This window comes from Papio anubis, chromosome 16, assembly GCF_008728515.1.
Source record: "Papio anubis isolate 15944 chromosome 16, Panubis1.0, whole genome shotgun sequence".
NCBI lineage: Eukaryota > Metazoa > Chordata > Mammalia > Primates > Cercopithecidae > Papio > Papio anubis.
Window position 1 is genome coordinate 66267381 of NC_044991.1, and position 16139 is coordinate 66283519.

At 39.8% G+C, this 16139-nt stretch overlaps 1 protein-coding gene across 13 annotated transcripts in view; it reads left to right on the plus strand.

The window, feature by feature from the left end:
- The window catches only part of DHX35 (DEAH-box helicase 35), a 95005-nt gene that overhangs the window by 20928 nt on the left and 57938 nt on the right, over positions 1-16139 (plus strand). For all 13 annotated transcript variants that reach the window (XR_002515135.2, XR_002515136.2, XR_002515134.2 and 10 more), the window contains exons 4-8: positions 1098-1175; positions 6190-6294; positions 8832-8893; positions 9735-9804; positions 12108-12167. Coding sequence is in view for 7 of the 13 variants with exons in the window: in XM_021921059.2 (XP_021776751.2) it covers positions 1098-1175; positions 6190-6294; positions 8832-8893; positions 9735-9804; positions 12108-12167 (375 nt within the window). In the remaining 6 variants the exon portion in view is untranslated. The remainder of the gene's footprint in view (positions 1-1097; positions 1176-6189; positions 6295-8831; positions 8894-9734; positions 9805-12107; positions 12168-16139) is intronic.

Consider the following 16139-nt stretch of genomic DNA (forward strand, 5'->3'; position numbering starts at 1 on the left):
TTGCCTCCATTTCCCCTTCTTTCTACGACTTTCCCACCCATTCCCTGTGGACAACCATTTTCTTAGTATCTATATTATCCTTCCTTTATTTCTTTTGAACACATGAGCAGATAGATGCAATAACTTTTAGAATCTTTTTTCTAGTGTTGACGTAATATATGTTCATTGTAAAACAGATGTTAGAAAAACATGTAACTGATAACCACTGTTATCCATATTGGATTTTAAGTGCATATAATCAAATAAATACATATATATTAAATAAGTACATAACTCAGATAAATACACTTAAGCAAATTGTTTTTTAAAAAGTTTTTACTTTTATTTATTTATTTTTGAGATAGAATCTTTTTCTGTCACCCAGGCTGGAGTGGAGTGGCACAATCTTGGCTCACTGCAGCCTCCACCTCCCAGGTTCAAGGGATTCTCCTGCTTCAGCCTTCTGAGTAGCTGGGATTACAGGCACGTGCCACCACACCCACCTACATTTTTATATTTTTGGTAGAGACTGGGTTTCACTATGTTGGCCAGGCTGGTCTTGAACTCCTGACTTCAAGTGATCTGCCTGCCTCGACCTCCCAAAGTGCTGGGATTCCAGGTATGAGTTACCGTTCCTGGTCAATCAAATTTTATATATGTGTACTAATATAATCTAATGGTATACAGTCATATATATAAAATCCAGTTGTATTTAATATGACTGAAATGTGTTGTATGGTTAATATTTATATTGAGCCATCTCTATATGTGCTTAAAAATTCTTTGTTCTACAGATTTAGCACTGTTTTGAGTGACCTATGGATAATTTTTTGTTCCTTGAGGCATCTGTAGAACATGGTGATTTTCCAGGACTGGGGTGTCAGAATGCTGGAATTGTGCCTTAGTTCTTCTGTTGATCAGCTTTGATGTGAACTTAACTACCTGACATTACCAAGCCTCAGATTCTCCATCTGTAAAATAATTCCCAAAGTTCTGCTGGGACAATAACTGTGCTTTTTCCTTTCTTAGTGACTTTAACACAGTATGGGAGCATCTTGGGGGAGATTGTTCTGGAAAAGTGGTGTCATATGTATACTTATATGTGATTTTGTTTGTAGTACCTTGCCGAAGCCGGTTGGACAGCCGAAGGAAGAGTGGTAGGAGTGACCCAGCCTCGGAGAGTGGCTGCTGTTACAGTGAGTTTCTTTTTGTATTGGAAAGATTCTATCTGTGTTGTCTACATTTGTGATTTGTTTACATTTCCTAAAGGCTTTAAATGAATAGAAGTTGCTCCTTAAGAATGTAGGTCTTCAGTTTTTGTGTTTTTTTTTAATTTTTATTTTTTTCCCGAGACAGAGTCTCACTCTGTCAGCCAGGCTGGAATGCAATGGAGGGATCTCAACTCACTGCAACCTTTGCCTCCCGGGTTCAAGCAACTCTCCTGCCTCAGCCTCCCGAGTAGCTGGGATTACAGGCATGTGCCACCACGCCCGGCTAATTTTTTTTGTATTTTTAGTAGAGATGGGGTTTCACCATGTTGGCCAGGCTGGTCTCAAACTCCTGACCTTGTGATCTGCCCGCCTTGGCCTCCCAAAGTGCTGGGATTACAGACATGATCCACCATGCCTGGCCAGGTCTTCAGTTTTAAAAGAATTATGCTTTGAATATTTTTGTTAAATTGATCCTGCACATTGTGAACATTTTAAGTAATAAAGTGCTGAGGAAATAAAAAAACAAAATATTTTTTAAGCCCCATATTTCACCATCCAACATAAACAGTGTGAACATTTGTGAACATCATTCCAAGCTTATCTTAAAGGTGAAGATGAATGGTTGACTGGCTGGATAGAAATAATTTTATAAAAATGAGATCATATTTAATGTTTATTTTTTATTGAATTTAACAAAATAGGAAACTTTAGTGAAATAGGAGTAGCGACTGTACTTTGGATAAATGTTCACCACAAGATACTTTATTAAAGCTTGAAAAGTAGGAAGAAAGAGTACAAAAAACCTCAGGATGTTACCTATATTTCAAATTATACCGTATAGTTTCCTGTTATGAAAGAAGAGGAAATTAGCATGTATTCTTCTTTCCACCTTTGCTTTCTCCATTTGTCGTAGATACAGTCCTGTCATTTTCATTTTAATAATTATAACGTACATGTTCTTAATCATAATTCTCACAGGTGTTTAACCTTAATTCTAGCTTAAATGGATTCAGTACTCATCATTAGTTATTTTCCATGGTTTTGCCAACCTTTAATTGCTTGTTTTGCTTTTATTTCTTGTATTGGCTGAATTTTATCGTTCAGCTTTTTTTTTTTTTTTTTTAAATATGCTTGAGAATGTTCAGTTGTGGTTTTTGTTGATATAAAATTCTTGATTCACGCTGTCCCTGCGAACTGTGCAGACTTTGCTCACTGCCTTTTGACAATTGAGGATCACTGTGTAGAAGTTGGAGCCACCATAAGTTTTTCGTTGATAGTATGTTTAAATTATTTTGTCGTTTTTGAATTAGCTCTGAGAGATTGGGTGTGGTGGCTAATGCCTGTATTCCCAGCACATTGGGGGGCTGAGGCAAAAGGATTGCTTAAGCCTCAGAGTTTCAGAACAGCCTGGGCAACATAGCAAGACCCTGTCTCTACAAAACAATTTTTTAAAAAATTAGCTGGGCATGCTGGCACCTGCCTGTGGTCCCAGCTACTTGGGAGGCTGAGGCAGGAGGATCACTTGAGCCCAGGAGTTTTAAGGCTGCAGTGAGTTGTACTCCAACCTTTACCCTATCTCCAAAAAAAAAAAAAAAAAAAAAAGCTTAAGGAAGTAGGGCCTTTAGTTTGCAGTCTTTACCTGGACAAGAAATTAATTCTATTTCCCCAAGTTATTTTTGTTCTTACTGAGTTTTAATTATTGTGTCGTCATTTTGCCCAAAGTTCATTTTCTAATGGTGTTCAATTAAGAAGTTATACAGTTTTACAAGTTGTGTGTGTGTGTGTGTGTTGTGTTTTTGTATGAAAATGGTGGTAACAGTTTGGAAACTAAGTTGAAATGCTGGAGTTAATCTTTTTTGTCACTAAAAGATGACTCAGTTACCTAAAAATTAGAGCAATTTTTCCTGTTTGTGGTTTGGAATCCCAGCTTTTAATCAGTTTGCATTTCAGTTCCAAATTTGTAGCCATGGATAACTTCCATGAAACCACAGCTTTCTCTTGAAAGAGCAAAGAGCATGTAATATTAATAGAGCTGTCAAGTTTGAGATGCTACATCTCAGAAAGTGCTTTATGTGCAGACTAAAATCTGCAAACAATCTCAGAGCCTAAAAACAGATTGCATAAGCTGTTGCTTGATCTCTGTGAGAGGCAATTAGTAATGAGGATGCTTGTTGAACTCATGTGGCCTGCGTTTGACTTCAAGACCAGGTCCTCCCTGACCCATGATTCAGAATAAGCTCTAACACCTGTCTTATTTCAGTTTCCTCAGTTGTAAATACAATAGTGTCTTGTCTGCCTCATGGGCTGTGTGTATATTTAATGAGATACAAATTTGTGAAAGCTTAGAGCACAGTACTTGCCAGTAGTAGGTGCTCAATGATTTTTTTTTTTTTTGGTCTTTTTACCCCCCTTTCCTTTTGGTCTGTCAAAAAGATAGTATTTGTCCAGTCTAGTTGATGAGGTTATTGGGAGCAGAACTAAAGTGATATAGAGATAAAAATCTATTTAAAAACCAATAGAATATAACCTTGTGTGATTAGAAATAATAAAAATTTAAAAATAGAGTTTGAAAATAAAAATACTTTTTATAGCAGATGTATTCAAATAGTGAAGGAGTAAGAATAAACAGGTTTGGCTTTTACCTTATAGACCCATAAAATGATTATATTTTTACAGAGATTTGTTAATTTATGGTCATTTTTTAAAATTTAACTTTTTTTGTGGGTACATTGTAGGTGTATATATTTATGTATGCTCATTCTTATAAGCCTGTTTTCTCCATCAGTTCCTAGTATCTCTATGCCTACATTCTCTACCTGTACCATATTCTGAGATTTATAATATAATGACATGTAGGGCTGAAATTGGAACAATAACAAGAACAAGTCTGTCCTGGTGAAATGCTGGTCATTGGGAAATACAACCAACCAGAGGTAGAGCAGTGTGGGATAACTTTCTGGTTTCATCAGATGTTTTGAAAGCCTACATGGTATAGACCAGCTGCTGGATGATTGATTTGGTTTTGGCCTCCCCAGTCTGTAATTTCGAGTCACCAGGCAGAGCTGCTTCTGATCCTCATCTGCTCTTCAGTGTCTTAAACACTGATGGGCAGGAAACGCCTGGGTGTGCCTGGCTCAGAAGCTGAGTGCAGAGAACCTCTGCCTTCCTGAAGCTGGGGCTGCTGGGGTGGAAAGGCTGGAGCAGTAAGCTGTGCCTCAGGACACCTCCTGTGCCAGCCACATTCTAAAGTCAGCACCTGGGAACTGCGTGGGTGCTGGGGAGGTTGTCTCACCTGTGAAAGAGGGAGCTGAACTCCTTCCTTCTGTGGGGATTGGTGTGCTGGGTCCCTGGGAAACCTATTAATATTGCTTCCCTTTGGTTCTTTTCATTTAGGTAGTTTATGTGGTGGTGAATACTAAACTTTCTTTTCTTTCTTTTTTTTTTTTCCCAACACAGCCTCTCTTTGTCACCCAGGCTGGAGTGCGGTGGGGTGATCTCAGCTCGTTGCAACCTCCACCTCCTGGGTTCAGGCGTCTCCTGCCTCAGCCTCCTGCGAGTAGCTGGGATTACAGGCGCATGCCACCATGCCCAATTAACTTTTTGTATTTTTTGGTAGAGATGGGGTTTCACCATGTTGGCTAGGCTGGTCTTGAACTCCTGACCTCAGGTGATTTGCCTGCCTCGACCTCCCAAATTGCTGGAATTATAGGTGTGAACCACTGTATCCGGTCCTATTTTCTTTTAAATTAAACTAAATGATATTCATTATTGCTTTTCTACTTTTATGCTTATTCATTCTTTTAAATATTTTCTATTAATAAGTTAACTTTTGAATAGCCTTCTTGGGGGGAATGCAGAGATCTTGCTGTTGGATTCATTTTTCTCTTTCCTGCATTCACTTTTTATTTGTTATGTTTTGATGGGTGAAATTGTGTCTATAGTTTATGGTCTTCATAATGTATTACATATTTTGTCTTTCACTTTATTATGCTACCTTGGATTTTTTGTGAATCTTCTCATCCACTCATCTGCCCTCTTTATTTTAAACCCGAATTCTAGTCTGTATTTCCCCTCTCAATGGCTTTGGCAGCTGGAACATAGTTGTGAGCTGTTGAAACTTACCTTTTTGCCTTCAATGAGAAAATGAAACTGACCTGGCATTGAATATGGTAATTCCTGTTCTGCCCTCATGATCCAGGGGGATGGGTTTTCTTTTCGAGCGTGGAGATGAAACACTGTCCCTGGTCGGTGTGCCCTTTCTTTAGGAACAGGGTGAATCTTGTTGTTTCTTTTACTTTCCTTTTTGCTTTGGCCACCAAATTTAGAGCTGAATTTGTGGCTCAACTGGAATAACTTTGGCATATCTATGTTTAACATTTTCTCATTGGCTTTGATCTTTTGAATTTTTTTCTGTCATTTTTTGGATCTTGATCTATAACATTTTTATGTGATTTTGTTTTTCGTTGTGTATGTTCTTGTAAGTTGCCCCAAGACCTTTATAGAATGAAGTGAGATATATAAGTTAGTAATTGGCTGGGCATGGTGGCTCACACCTGTAATCCTAGCACTTTGAGAGACTGAGGTGGGCAAATTGCTTGAGGTCAGGAGTTCGAGATCAGCCTGGCCAACATGGCGAAACCCTGTCTCCACTAAAAATACAAAAATTAGCTGGACCTGGTGGCGCTTACCTGTAATCCCAGCTACTTAGGAGGTTGAGGCAGGAGGATTGCTTGAACCTGGAAGGTGGAGGTTGCAGTGAGCCGAGATTGTGCCATTGCACTCCAGCATGGGTGACAGAGTAAGACTCCGTCTCAATAATAATAATAATAATAATAATAATTGTAAAAGTTATTATGCTTGTTCTCTAATAACTTGTCTTTCATTTTTCATTGTGTTCACATACTATTTAAAATATAAATGACCTTTAGATTTTCCATAGTATGTGCTCTGTGCAGTAATTTCTATGTCTCTATTTTCAGCATGATCTTTCTTCCCAAAGGTTGCAGGGAGAGTAGCTGAAGAAAGGGGTGCAGTGCTGGGCCACGAGGTGGGCTACTGCATCCGCTTTGATGACTGCACCGACCAGCTGGCCACGAGAATTAAGGTAAAGTGCTCAAGCTGCTTTTCCTAGTAGAAATAAGGAAGAAGATTATTTTGGGAGAATTAAAAACATGTAGCCCTTGCTGCTATACAGGACATTGATACCATGGCAGAAAGTGAAGAAAATTATCCTGACATTCAGAGACTTTAGTCAGCTGGGAGACACAGAGCTGTTTCTTTCTTTTTTTTTTTTTTTGAGACGGAGTCTTGCTCTGTCACTTAGGCTGGAGTACAGTGGCACGATCTCAGCTCACTGCAAGCTCCGCCTCCCGGGATCATGCCATTCTCCTGCCTCAGCCTCCCAAGTAGCTGGGACTACAGGCAACCGCCACCATGCCCGGCTAATTTTTTTTTTTTTTTCTATTTTTAGTAGAGACGGGGTTTCACCGTGTTAGCCAGGATGGTCTCGATCTCCTGACCTCGCGATCCGCCCACCTTGGCCTCCCAAAGTGCTGGGATTACAGGTGTGCGCCACCGCACCCAGCGACACAGAGCTCTTTCAAAGAGTCCTGCAGTCTTAGCCCAGAAAGGAGATTGGAAGTAAGGTTTAGTCCTTGGTTCCAAAGATGAAGAGGTTAAGGGCTTGGAAGGTTGAATGACTTGCCTGATATTATATGCTAATCAGTGATAGGACCAAGACTCAAAGCTGTCTTTTCTTATGTGTATTTTATTGTATTTTCACTGACTCAAATAGCTATCGAAATATAGAAACAAGCCTGTAAAAGACTTAAAAATAGAGACCAAGTAGTATAAGTTGATGAAGTGTAGAATTCATGAATGTTGTTTCACTAATTAGTAATTTTCCATTTATATGTGAAAGTGGATTTTATATGTGTGTTCTTTGGCCTCCTTGCTAATATTAATTAGTATCAATAGTAATCAGTCTATAATCAACTCAACAGGGTGTCTGCCTACTACCTACCACTGTGCTAGAATCAAAGTCTAATCAGTCAGTGCAGTAAAACAGTGAATGAAAATAATCTGAGGAAATGAAAATTGGTTATTAGAATCTCAGTTACCTCTTAATTTGCAACAGAGGAAAAATTGAAAATCAGATGAACTGAATGACCAATGTAGCGATTTATAAAAATATGGACCTTACTTTCCGGATTACTATATTTTGTTACATTCATTTTGCTGGGTTAAGGGAATATTTTTCTGTACCATCAAATATATTTGAACTAGCTAATTTTTAGTGGTTTGCATAACCATAAAAACCTTTGAGCCATCCATAAAAACCTTTTGTATTCCATTTGGTCACAATTTCAAGGTGCTCAGTTCTTGACTGGTGATTTGTCATTGGTGGCAAGTTCTCACTTTGGCTCTTACATATGTATGTGGCAGCTAGTACCAGGTCCAAGAAAAATATGACGGTAATGCATCCTGCTCTTAAAACAAAAAAAGCAAAAAACACTAGATACAGCATGCAAGGGAGATGGTTTAACCTGAAAACAAATTCAGTATGTTAAGAAGGCTGTTACTGTATGTTTCTGAAGCATTATAGATTCATTAATCTTAAATAATATTAGCTGACTTTTCTTGAGCACTACTCTGTCCTAGATCCTATGCTAAATGCTTTACATGTACACTCAGTCCTCTGCATCCTGTGGGTTCTGTGTCTGTGGATTCAACCAACCTTGAATTACTAATATTAAAAAATAAAAATAAAAAATAATGTAAATTTTTAAAAATACAGTATAACAACTATATTTACACAACATTTACATTGTTTTAAGCATTCTAAATAATCTAGAGATGATTTAAAGTATATGGGAGGGTATGTATAGGTTACATGCAAATACTATGCCATTGTATATAATGGACTTGAGCATCTGCAGATTTTGGTGTGGGCTGAGGGGGGCGGTTTCTAGAACCAACCCCCAAGGATACCCAGGAACTACTATACTATCTTTTTTATTTTTCACATTAACTTGGTGAGGTAAATACTTTGTTTACTTCATTTTACAAATGAGCAATCAGGGACAGAGAAGATGAGTAACTTGCCCAAGGTTCACACAGCTTAGTAAGAGGTAGAGCCAGGATCTGAACTCCCAGCAGTCTGACACCATAGCCCATGTGCTTAACCATGATCCTATCTAGAGTCTGTGAAATAATATTAGTTGTAGTTTAAGTTAATAACATCAAGAACTGCAATCTGTAGTCTTTGGGACATTTGAAGAGCAATTTATCTTAGACTTAGGGTGTTTCTTTGGGCAGATACCAATTGGTCTTCACTGCCTCTTTATCAATAGTACTACTGGTGCAAGCCCAAGGAAATGGGGCTTAGCTGATGTTTCCATAATAAATGCAAGTGAAATTCTGCTCAAAGATTTGCAACTCCAGCCGAGGACCCTATGTTTAAAGCCTTTTGTGAACAATTACATTGCTTGATAATGAAAATATGGAGGCATTTTCTCACAGTCCTTTGTGGGAATTTACTTGTACACATCCTGGCAAACAGATTGCACTTGAACTTAAAAAATACCATTAATATTTAGTGTAAGTGAATTATTTCTAAAGCTTTGTGTTTTTATTTTTTAGTTTCTTACTGATGGAATGCTGGTCAGGGAAATGATGGTTGATCCGTTGTTAACAAAATATAGGTAAATGTGTTTTTCTTATGATAGCTTTCCTAGTTTCCAAAGTCCCCAGGGAGATGGAGAAGCAGGTGTGTTAGTAGCTGGGATTCATGTCTGTTTTAAGCTTCCCCAAAGCTTTTCTCTTGACCTTGGCTGTTGGGACCCTTGGTGTTTTTCTCAGAATTTAAATAGTATGGCCCTTTACAGACAGTAAAAAATGGGCACATTAAAATTCCTGTCATTACTTAGTCTGGTAACTTGTCCTTTTTATTTTGCCTTGTCACACTCCAGTATTGATGGTGACTGCAGAGAACTAACTGGCCCATGTTAAATGTAATTTACAGAGTCCAAATAATTTTTTATCACTTTCCCCCTCCTTGTATATCTATCTGTCACTCATAGCATTAAAGCTGTCCCACCCAGGCTCTGGTATTCTCGAGGAGGGTGTCACATTTGACCCCCTGTTCCACGTATGTCACAACTGTAGTCACCTACCTCTTTGACTGTTGTTATAGCTTAACAGTCTTCAGGTGGTTGGGCTTTGTTCTGATTTTTATGTGTTCTGTGGGGTTATAGGTTATGTTTTCATTTAAAATCAGATACTAAATTCAGTTGGAATTCAGTGTAAATGGTAAAACGCTTAAAGATAACAATAGTACACTTTTTAAAATTCAGATATGTTATTGTCACCGTTTTTATTAACCTAAGAATTGCCTCTTTGTCAAAGAAGAGTAGCTTAGGTTTACTTTTGATGCAGAGTGATTGTATGAGGACTAAATACCCAGAGGCTGGCTCTTTGATGATCTAGATGAGATGATGTGTGGTTTTTTTAGAGGCTCACTGAGAGCTTCTCTTTGATTCTTAGTGTCATCATGTTGGATGAAGCCCACGAGAGGACCTTGTACACTGATATTGCCATTGGCTTGCTAAAAAAGGTATGACTTTACTGCTAGCTTTTTATTGTGTGTGTTTATTTTATTGCCCCATTACAAAAACAGTTGTAGTAGCAACTCGGAAAATAAAACAAAATACCAAGGAAGATTAAAATCATCCATAATCCTACCCATTCAGAGAATATCAGCAGTAAAATGTTGGTATGTTTTCTTCTCTTTTCTGTATGTGTATGTGTGTGTGTGTACTTGGATCTGTTTTGGCATACTAGAGATTGATTGAATTATATATACTAATTTGTATCTTTCATATTTCCCTTAACATTACATTAGGATCATTTTTCTGTGTCATTTAAATATTCTCTGAAGATACTATTTTTAATGGTTATTTAATCACATCTCTATCATAAAGTATTTAACTTCCCCTACTGTAAGCAATTTATATAGCTTGCAGATTTTAAATATTATAAATACTGTTGCAGCAAGCACCCTTGTAATTAAATCTGCTACATTTCTGTTTCTTTCTTTATTATTAAGGTTTCAAACATATCCCAAAGAAGTGTATAATGACCCCCATGTACCCATCATCTGGCTTCAACAATTACAACTCACAGCCAATTTTGTTTCAATCTTACCTCCACTCTCTCCTCCCTTCCCATATTTTCTGATTGTTTTCTTTGGACAGATTCCCAATTAGAGTCTAGAAAGAAGTGGTAGAACAGGGTGATTAAAAGCATAGGCATTAAGTCAGACTACCTGGGTTCAAATTCTGACTTTGCTGAGTTTACTCATCTCTAAAATGGGACAATAGAGTCTCTATATCTGTGCTGGTGTACTTTCCTCTATGGTAGCCACTAGCCACCTGTGGCTATTGAGATAAAAGTTAATTAAAATAGAAGAAAGTAAAAAAATTCAGGTTCTCAGTCACATTGGCTATTTTTCTTTTCTTTTTTTTTTTGAGACGGAGTTTTTCTCTTGTTGCCCAGGCTGGAGTACAGTGGCGTGATCGTGGCTCACTGCAACCTCCGCCTCTCAGGTTCAAGCGATTCTCCTGCCTCAGCCTTCCCGAATAGCTGGGATTACAGGCATGTGCACCATGCCCTGCTAATTTTGTATTTTTAGTAGAGGTGGGGTTTGGTTCCTCCACGTTGGTCAGGCTGGTCTCGAACTCCGCCTGCCTCGGCCTCCCAAAGTCTTGGGTTTACGGGCGTGAGCCACTGTGCCCGGCCACTTTGGCTATTTTTCATGGGCTCTATAGCCACAGGTGGCTAGTGGCTTATGCATCAGGCAGTACAAATAAAGTTTTCGTCATTGCAGAGAGTTCTGTTAGATGTAGGTGCTGTATATTGTGATTTGTTTTGAAGCTTAAGTAAGATAGCAAAAAACTTCTAGGTTAGTGCCTGGCATAGGGTCACAGCTAGACTGTGAGGTTCTTTTATGCAAATTAGAAAAAGATATCCCCTCTGGGAGGATGTCTAGAGCTAGGTAGGAGGCAAGTGGGCTGGATTGCTGATGCCCCTAGCCCCCTCAGCCAGGCATCTTTGCACAGTGGGTATACTGTGTACCTGTATGCAGGGCCTATGGGCTGGCACATAAGTTAGTCTGTATTAGTTGTTGTTATTACTACTTTCATTATGATTTTATTCCATTGCCAAAGATTTAGATTTTTTGATACTTTGAGGGAATTATTGTACCATGTTATTACCTTTTTCAGGAACAGTATAATAAGAGGGCCGGTTTCACTGAATTTTTGCCAACACTGAGTGTTAGCCTTAAAAAAATAAATGCTTGCCAATGGGATAGATGGGGAAAAAAATCTCATTGTTATTATATATCTTAGCTGTATCTCATTTGATCACTTCTCTAATGCCTGTTGATTATGTGTTTCTTTGAGTAACTTAATATCTTTTATCTCTTTTTTTTTTTTTTTTTGCCATATTTCTGTCTTGGTGTTATCATTTATTGTTTGTTTGCTTTTAATATACTTTTTCATACATAGATTCAAACTATCTTGAGACCTGGGTTTCGGGAAAAAATGGTTTTATTCGCAGTAAATTCAGATTTGGGTCTTAAAGCTTCTTTATAGTTTTTGTAATTTAAAAAATTTACTTTGGAAAATTCCATACATTTACAAATTAGAAATAATAGTGTAATGACCCCCCTGCTTTACCTTTGACAATTATTAATTTGTAGTCAGTCCTTTCATCTGTAAGCTCCCCTACCTCCTCCTCAGGCAAAAAAACAAAAACAAAAACAAAACACTGAATTTTGAAATACATTTCAGATATCAAATGATCTCACCCATAAGTGTTGCACTATTATTATTTCTTAATGTCTTCTTTTTTTAGATTCAGAAAAAGCGAGGGGATCTTCGATTGATTGTGGCTTCAGCCACTCTGGATGCGGACGTAAGAGCCTTTCCTCCCCTTTCCTCCTCTCCTCACAAACACTTTCGTCCTATATATCCTTGGGAAGTTACCTCTAGCAAGAGCTTATCTTTGGCAGAATGGCCTACCTTCTTTATGGGACCATCTGATGTCCTAGATTTCATAGAGTCAGAGGATACTCCTTTTCAGCTTGTGGGTGGAAATTAGCTTGTAATTAATTAAGTTCATAATTACCTACCTGTCTTGTTTATCTACATTCTGTCTTTCTCCCCACTTAGGCAGCTTCTTTTTATTATCTTTTCAGTATGAGTCTGTATTTCTTGAATTTATTTATGACTATACCATATATATTTAGATTTTTCTGTGCAATTGAAGTTTCTCCTGGGCCGGGCACGGTGGCTCACACCTGTAATCCCAGCACTTTGGGAAGCTGAGGCAGGCGGATCACTTGAGGTCAGGAGTTTGAGGCCAGCCCAGCCAACATGGTGAAACGCCGTCTCTACTAAAAATACAAAATTAACTGGGCGTAGTGGCGCATCCCTATAATCCCAGCTACTTGGGAGGCTGAGGCAGGAGAATCGCTTGAACCTGGGAGGCATAGGTTGTAGTGAGCCGAGATCGCTCCATTGCACTCCAGCTTGGGCAACAAGAGCAAAACTTCATCTCAAAAAAAAAAAAAAAAAAGTTTCTCCTGTATGTATAATAATTTCCATGTTGAAGTTTTTTATGGCTAGGTTTACTTATTTTTCTCTCTTGATGACCGATAGTTTGAACAGCAGCTCAGCTCAACAAATACTTTTGACCACTTGCTATATATACATGCAGAAATAGATGTTTGCAGTTCAGTGTGTTCAAAGTACTGAGGCAGCCAAAGAGGGAGCCCTTAACTCCAGCCAGCCGGGGGGTGCCCAGAAACTTTCATAAAGGTGGTGACGTACCAGCTGTGCTTGAAAGATGGACAGCCGTCTTCCAGATGGATGAAGGTGGGGAAGGGCACCCTAAGCATAAATGAAATCACAGGGACATGACCATGAGTTCACGGAGCTTCGAGTCTTATCTTACCTGCCAGACCCTTATGGGTGAATTACCCCCGAACTTCCTCTCTGACTTTATTTTCTTCCACTTTCTCCAGTGTTCCCTACATTCCAGCCTCACTGGTCCCCTTGCTGTTCCTCAAAACAACCCAGGCATGCTTATGCTCTGGAGGAACCCTCTTTTTAGATCATTCTTCCCCCAGACAGTCTAAGGTTCTCTCCTAATTTCATTCCAGTTTTGAGTATTTATTTCCTCAGAGAGGCGCTATCTAAAACAGCACCCCAAATGCTCTTTATTCCCTTATTCTGATTTTTTTTAATGTTTCTCACTTGTCTATCACTACTTAACATTATATGCATTGTTTATTGTGTGTCTCCTGTCACTAAAACATGAGCTCCATTAAGATCAGGACTTTGTCTCATTTTGTCCCTTCTACCTAAAACAATGTCTGGCACAGAATAGGCACTTGGGTTGAATGAATTTTGATTGAATGGAAAGCAATGGAAGATTAAAATGGGGAGGTTAGGGTCAGATGACGGAAGGCCTTACATGCTCAGCCAGAGAGGATGAACTCCATCCTATGGTTGGGAGCCATGGGAACATGTGAGAGAGGACAGTGACTTCATCATGTTTGGGCTCTAGAAAGATCATTCTGAGTGCTGTGTATGGGAGACAAGAGTAGATACGGAGTCTCCAGTAGATATGGAGGCCAGTTCTGAAATCCAAGTGAGATGTGGTCCCTGGCTCCTGGCTCCTGGCTCCTGGGAAACAGAACAACTTGGAGAGAGAGAAAGCGCAGCATGGCAAAGGTGAATGTCCAATGTGTCCGGAGACTGGTTTCTCAGACCTTTCCACAGGCTGTAGGAGTCTGTTGTCTTAGGTCTGCCCATGGCAACTTCTGGGTTAAAGCTCCTCTCTTGCCCTGTTTAATTGTCATCTCTCTCACCCATGGTATCTGCTGGCATGCGCTTTTGTGGACTATGGCTGACTTCACCTCTAGTTAGCTCCTCTGTGGCTACGTGACACACAACATCTCTATCTCTTTTTCACCCCCTCCTTAAAAATTATTAAATTAAGTTAAAAATTATTCCAGTTTTTATTATGTTCAAAACTGTAATGTCCAAGTCTTTTCTTAGATGCATTTTATTTATTTATTTATTGAGACCGAGTCTCTCTTGCCCAGACTGGAGTGCAGTGGTGTGATCTCAGCTCACTGCAAACTCTGCCTCCCAGGTTCAAGTGATTCTCGTGCTTCCGTGTCCCGAGTAGCTGGGACTACAGGCGTGAGCCACTATGCCTGGCTAATTTTTGTATTTTTAGTAGAGATGGAGTTTCATCATGTTGGCCAGGCTGGTCTCTAATTCCGGACCTCAGGTGATCCTCCTGCCTTGGGCTACCAAAGTGCTGGATTTACAGGCGTGAACCACCGCGCCCGGCCAGATTCATTGTTAATTAATACTAATTGTTCACAATTGCCTTTTATTGTCTTGATGTGACACAGAGATGAAAAAAATAGCTTCTTTCAGTTCTGTCTATGGTAGTTGATAGAGATGACTTTCTGGAAGCAGTTTTGTAAGCAGGAGGGCAGCATGTAGGAGCTTTGTCCTGCCTTGCTCTGCTGTGGTACAGGACATGCTGGACCCTGGTGAGCTGGGCCATTCCTTCTTATCCCATCCTCACTGCTCAGCCGGTACCTCCTGTGTGAAGAGGACAGTGGTTTCTATGTGTCTCTGAATGGGGGATCTGTGTGTGTGAGTCATCTCTGTGTGGGTTGTGGGTCCGTGTGTGAGCGGCCTATGTGAGGTATGGGATGTAAGTTTGTATGTGAGTGAAAGAAAGAAAGAGGATATGAGTGGGCGAAAGAGGGCAAGAACGAGGAGGACCATGTGGGAGTGGCAGTGGGGTTGGGTGTGGCTTAGGAAACATTTTGATCTGGAGACCCAGGGAAGTCCAGAACTCATCCCCTGGCCCCCAGTGGTTCGGTCTGTGGGTGATAGACTAATTTCAAACCTCCTAGAGCTAGGGCTGCTGATAGGCCACCTGCTGTGGTTTCTCTCAGCGACTGGGGTGGCCCAGCCTGCAGATGAAGACAGCGGCGGCTGCAGCCGGGAGGCAGAGACCAGCAGAGCATGATGGGGCTGATCAAATAGCTGCTTTGGTTGCTTTAGCTGCTTTCTTAATGTAAGCCCATTTAAACGAACAATTATGTAACATGACTGGATATAATTATGAAGTATTTATTGATCCTGTATCACATGATACTATGATATTGCTTTTCTTTTATTTGCGTCCAACTACATGGCAGAATATGTGGTTACTGCTCCCATGGTTTTTTTGTCGTAAGTCCAGCTACTTGAAGAGAGACTAATTTCTCTTTCCAGGTTCTTAGAGAAGGAACTTAGGATCAGCTGGGGTCAGGTCCCCACCCTGGACCTGTCTACATGGGCCAAGGGCTGTTGGCCAAGGGACAGGTGTCTTGGGTAGACATGGCTGCTTGGCGGCCACTCCGGTGGATCAGGAAGGAGCAGCTACCAGGGAAGGAGCCTATGGTGAGCTAGAAGACAACCCTGTAGATGGCCACATCATTTACATTCCATTTCATAGACTGTCCCCTGCCTTTATATGATGTACGCTTCTTACTGTGTCTATATGTCAGTGTGACCCCACCTCTTTCAAACCTGACTCAAACTCCTCTTTTCTGGGTGTGTTGAACTCATTTTACTCTTCTTGTTCCTTGATCCTGCCTCAAGATTCTTGCATTGTTGGTACTATATTTATTTACTTTTTAAATGTATTTTGTATTTCCAAATAAAGATACAAGATAAAGATTTTAAAGGTCTTGTGCCTTCTCAGTAAATGCTGAGTCGTAATTCTTTTTTTTTTTTTTTGAGACGGAGTCTTGCTGTGTTGCCCAGGCTGGAGTGCAATGGCCGGATCTCAGCTCACTGCAACCTCTGC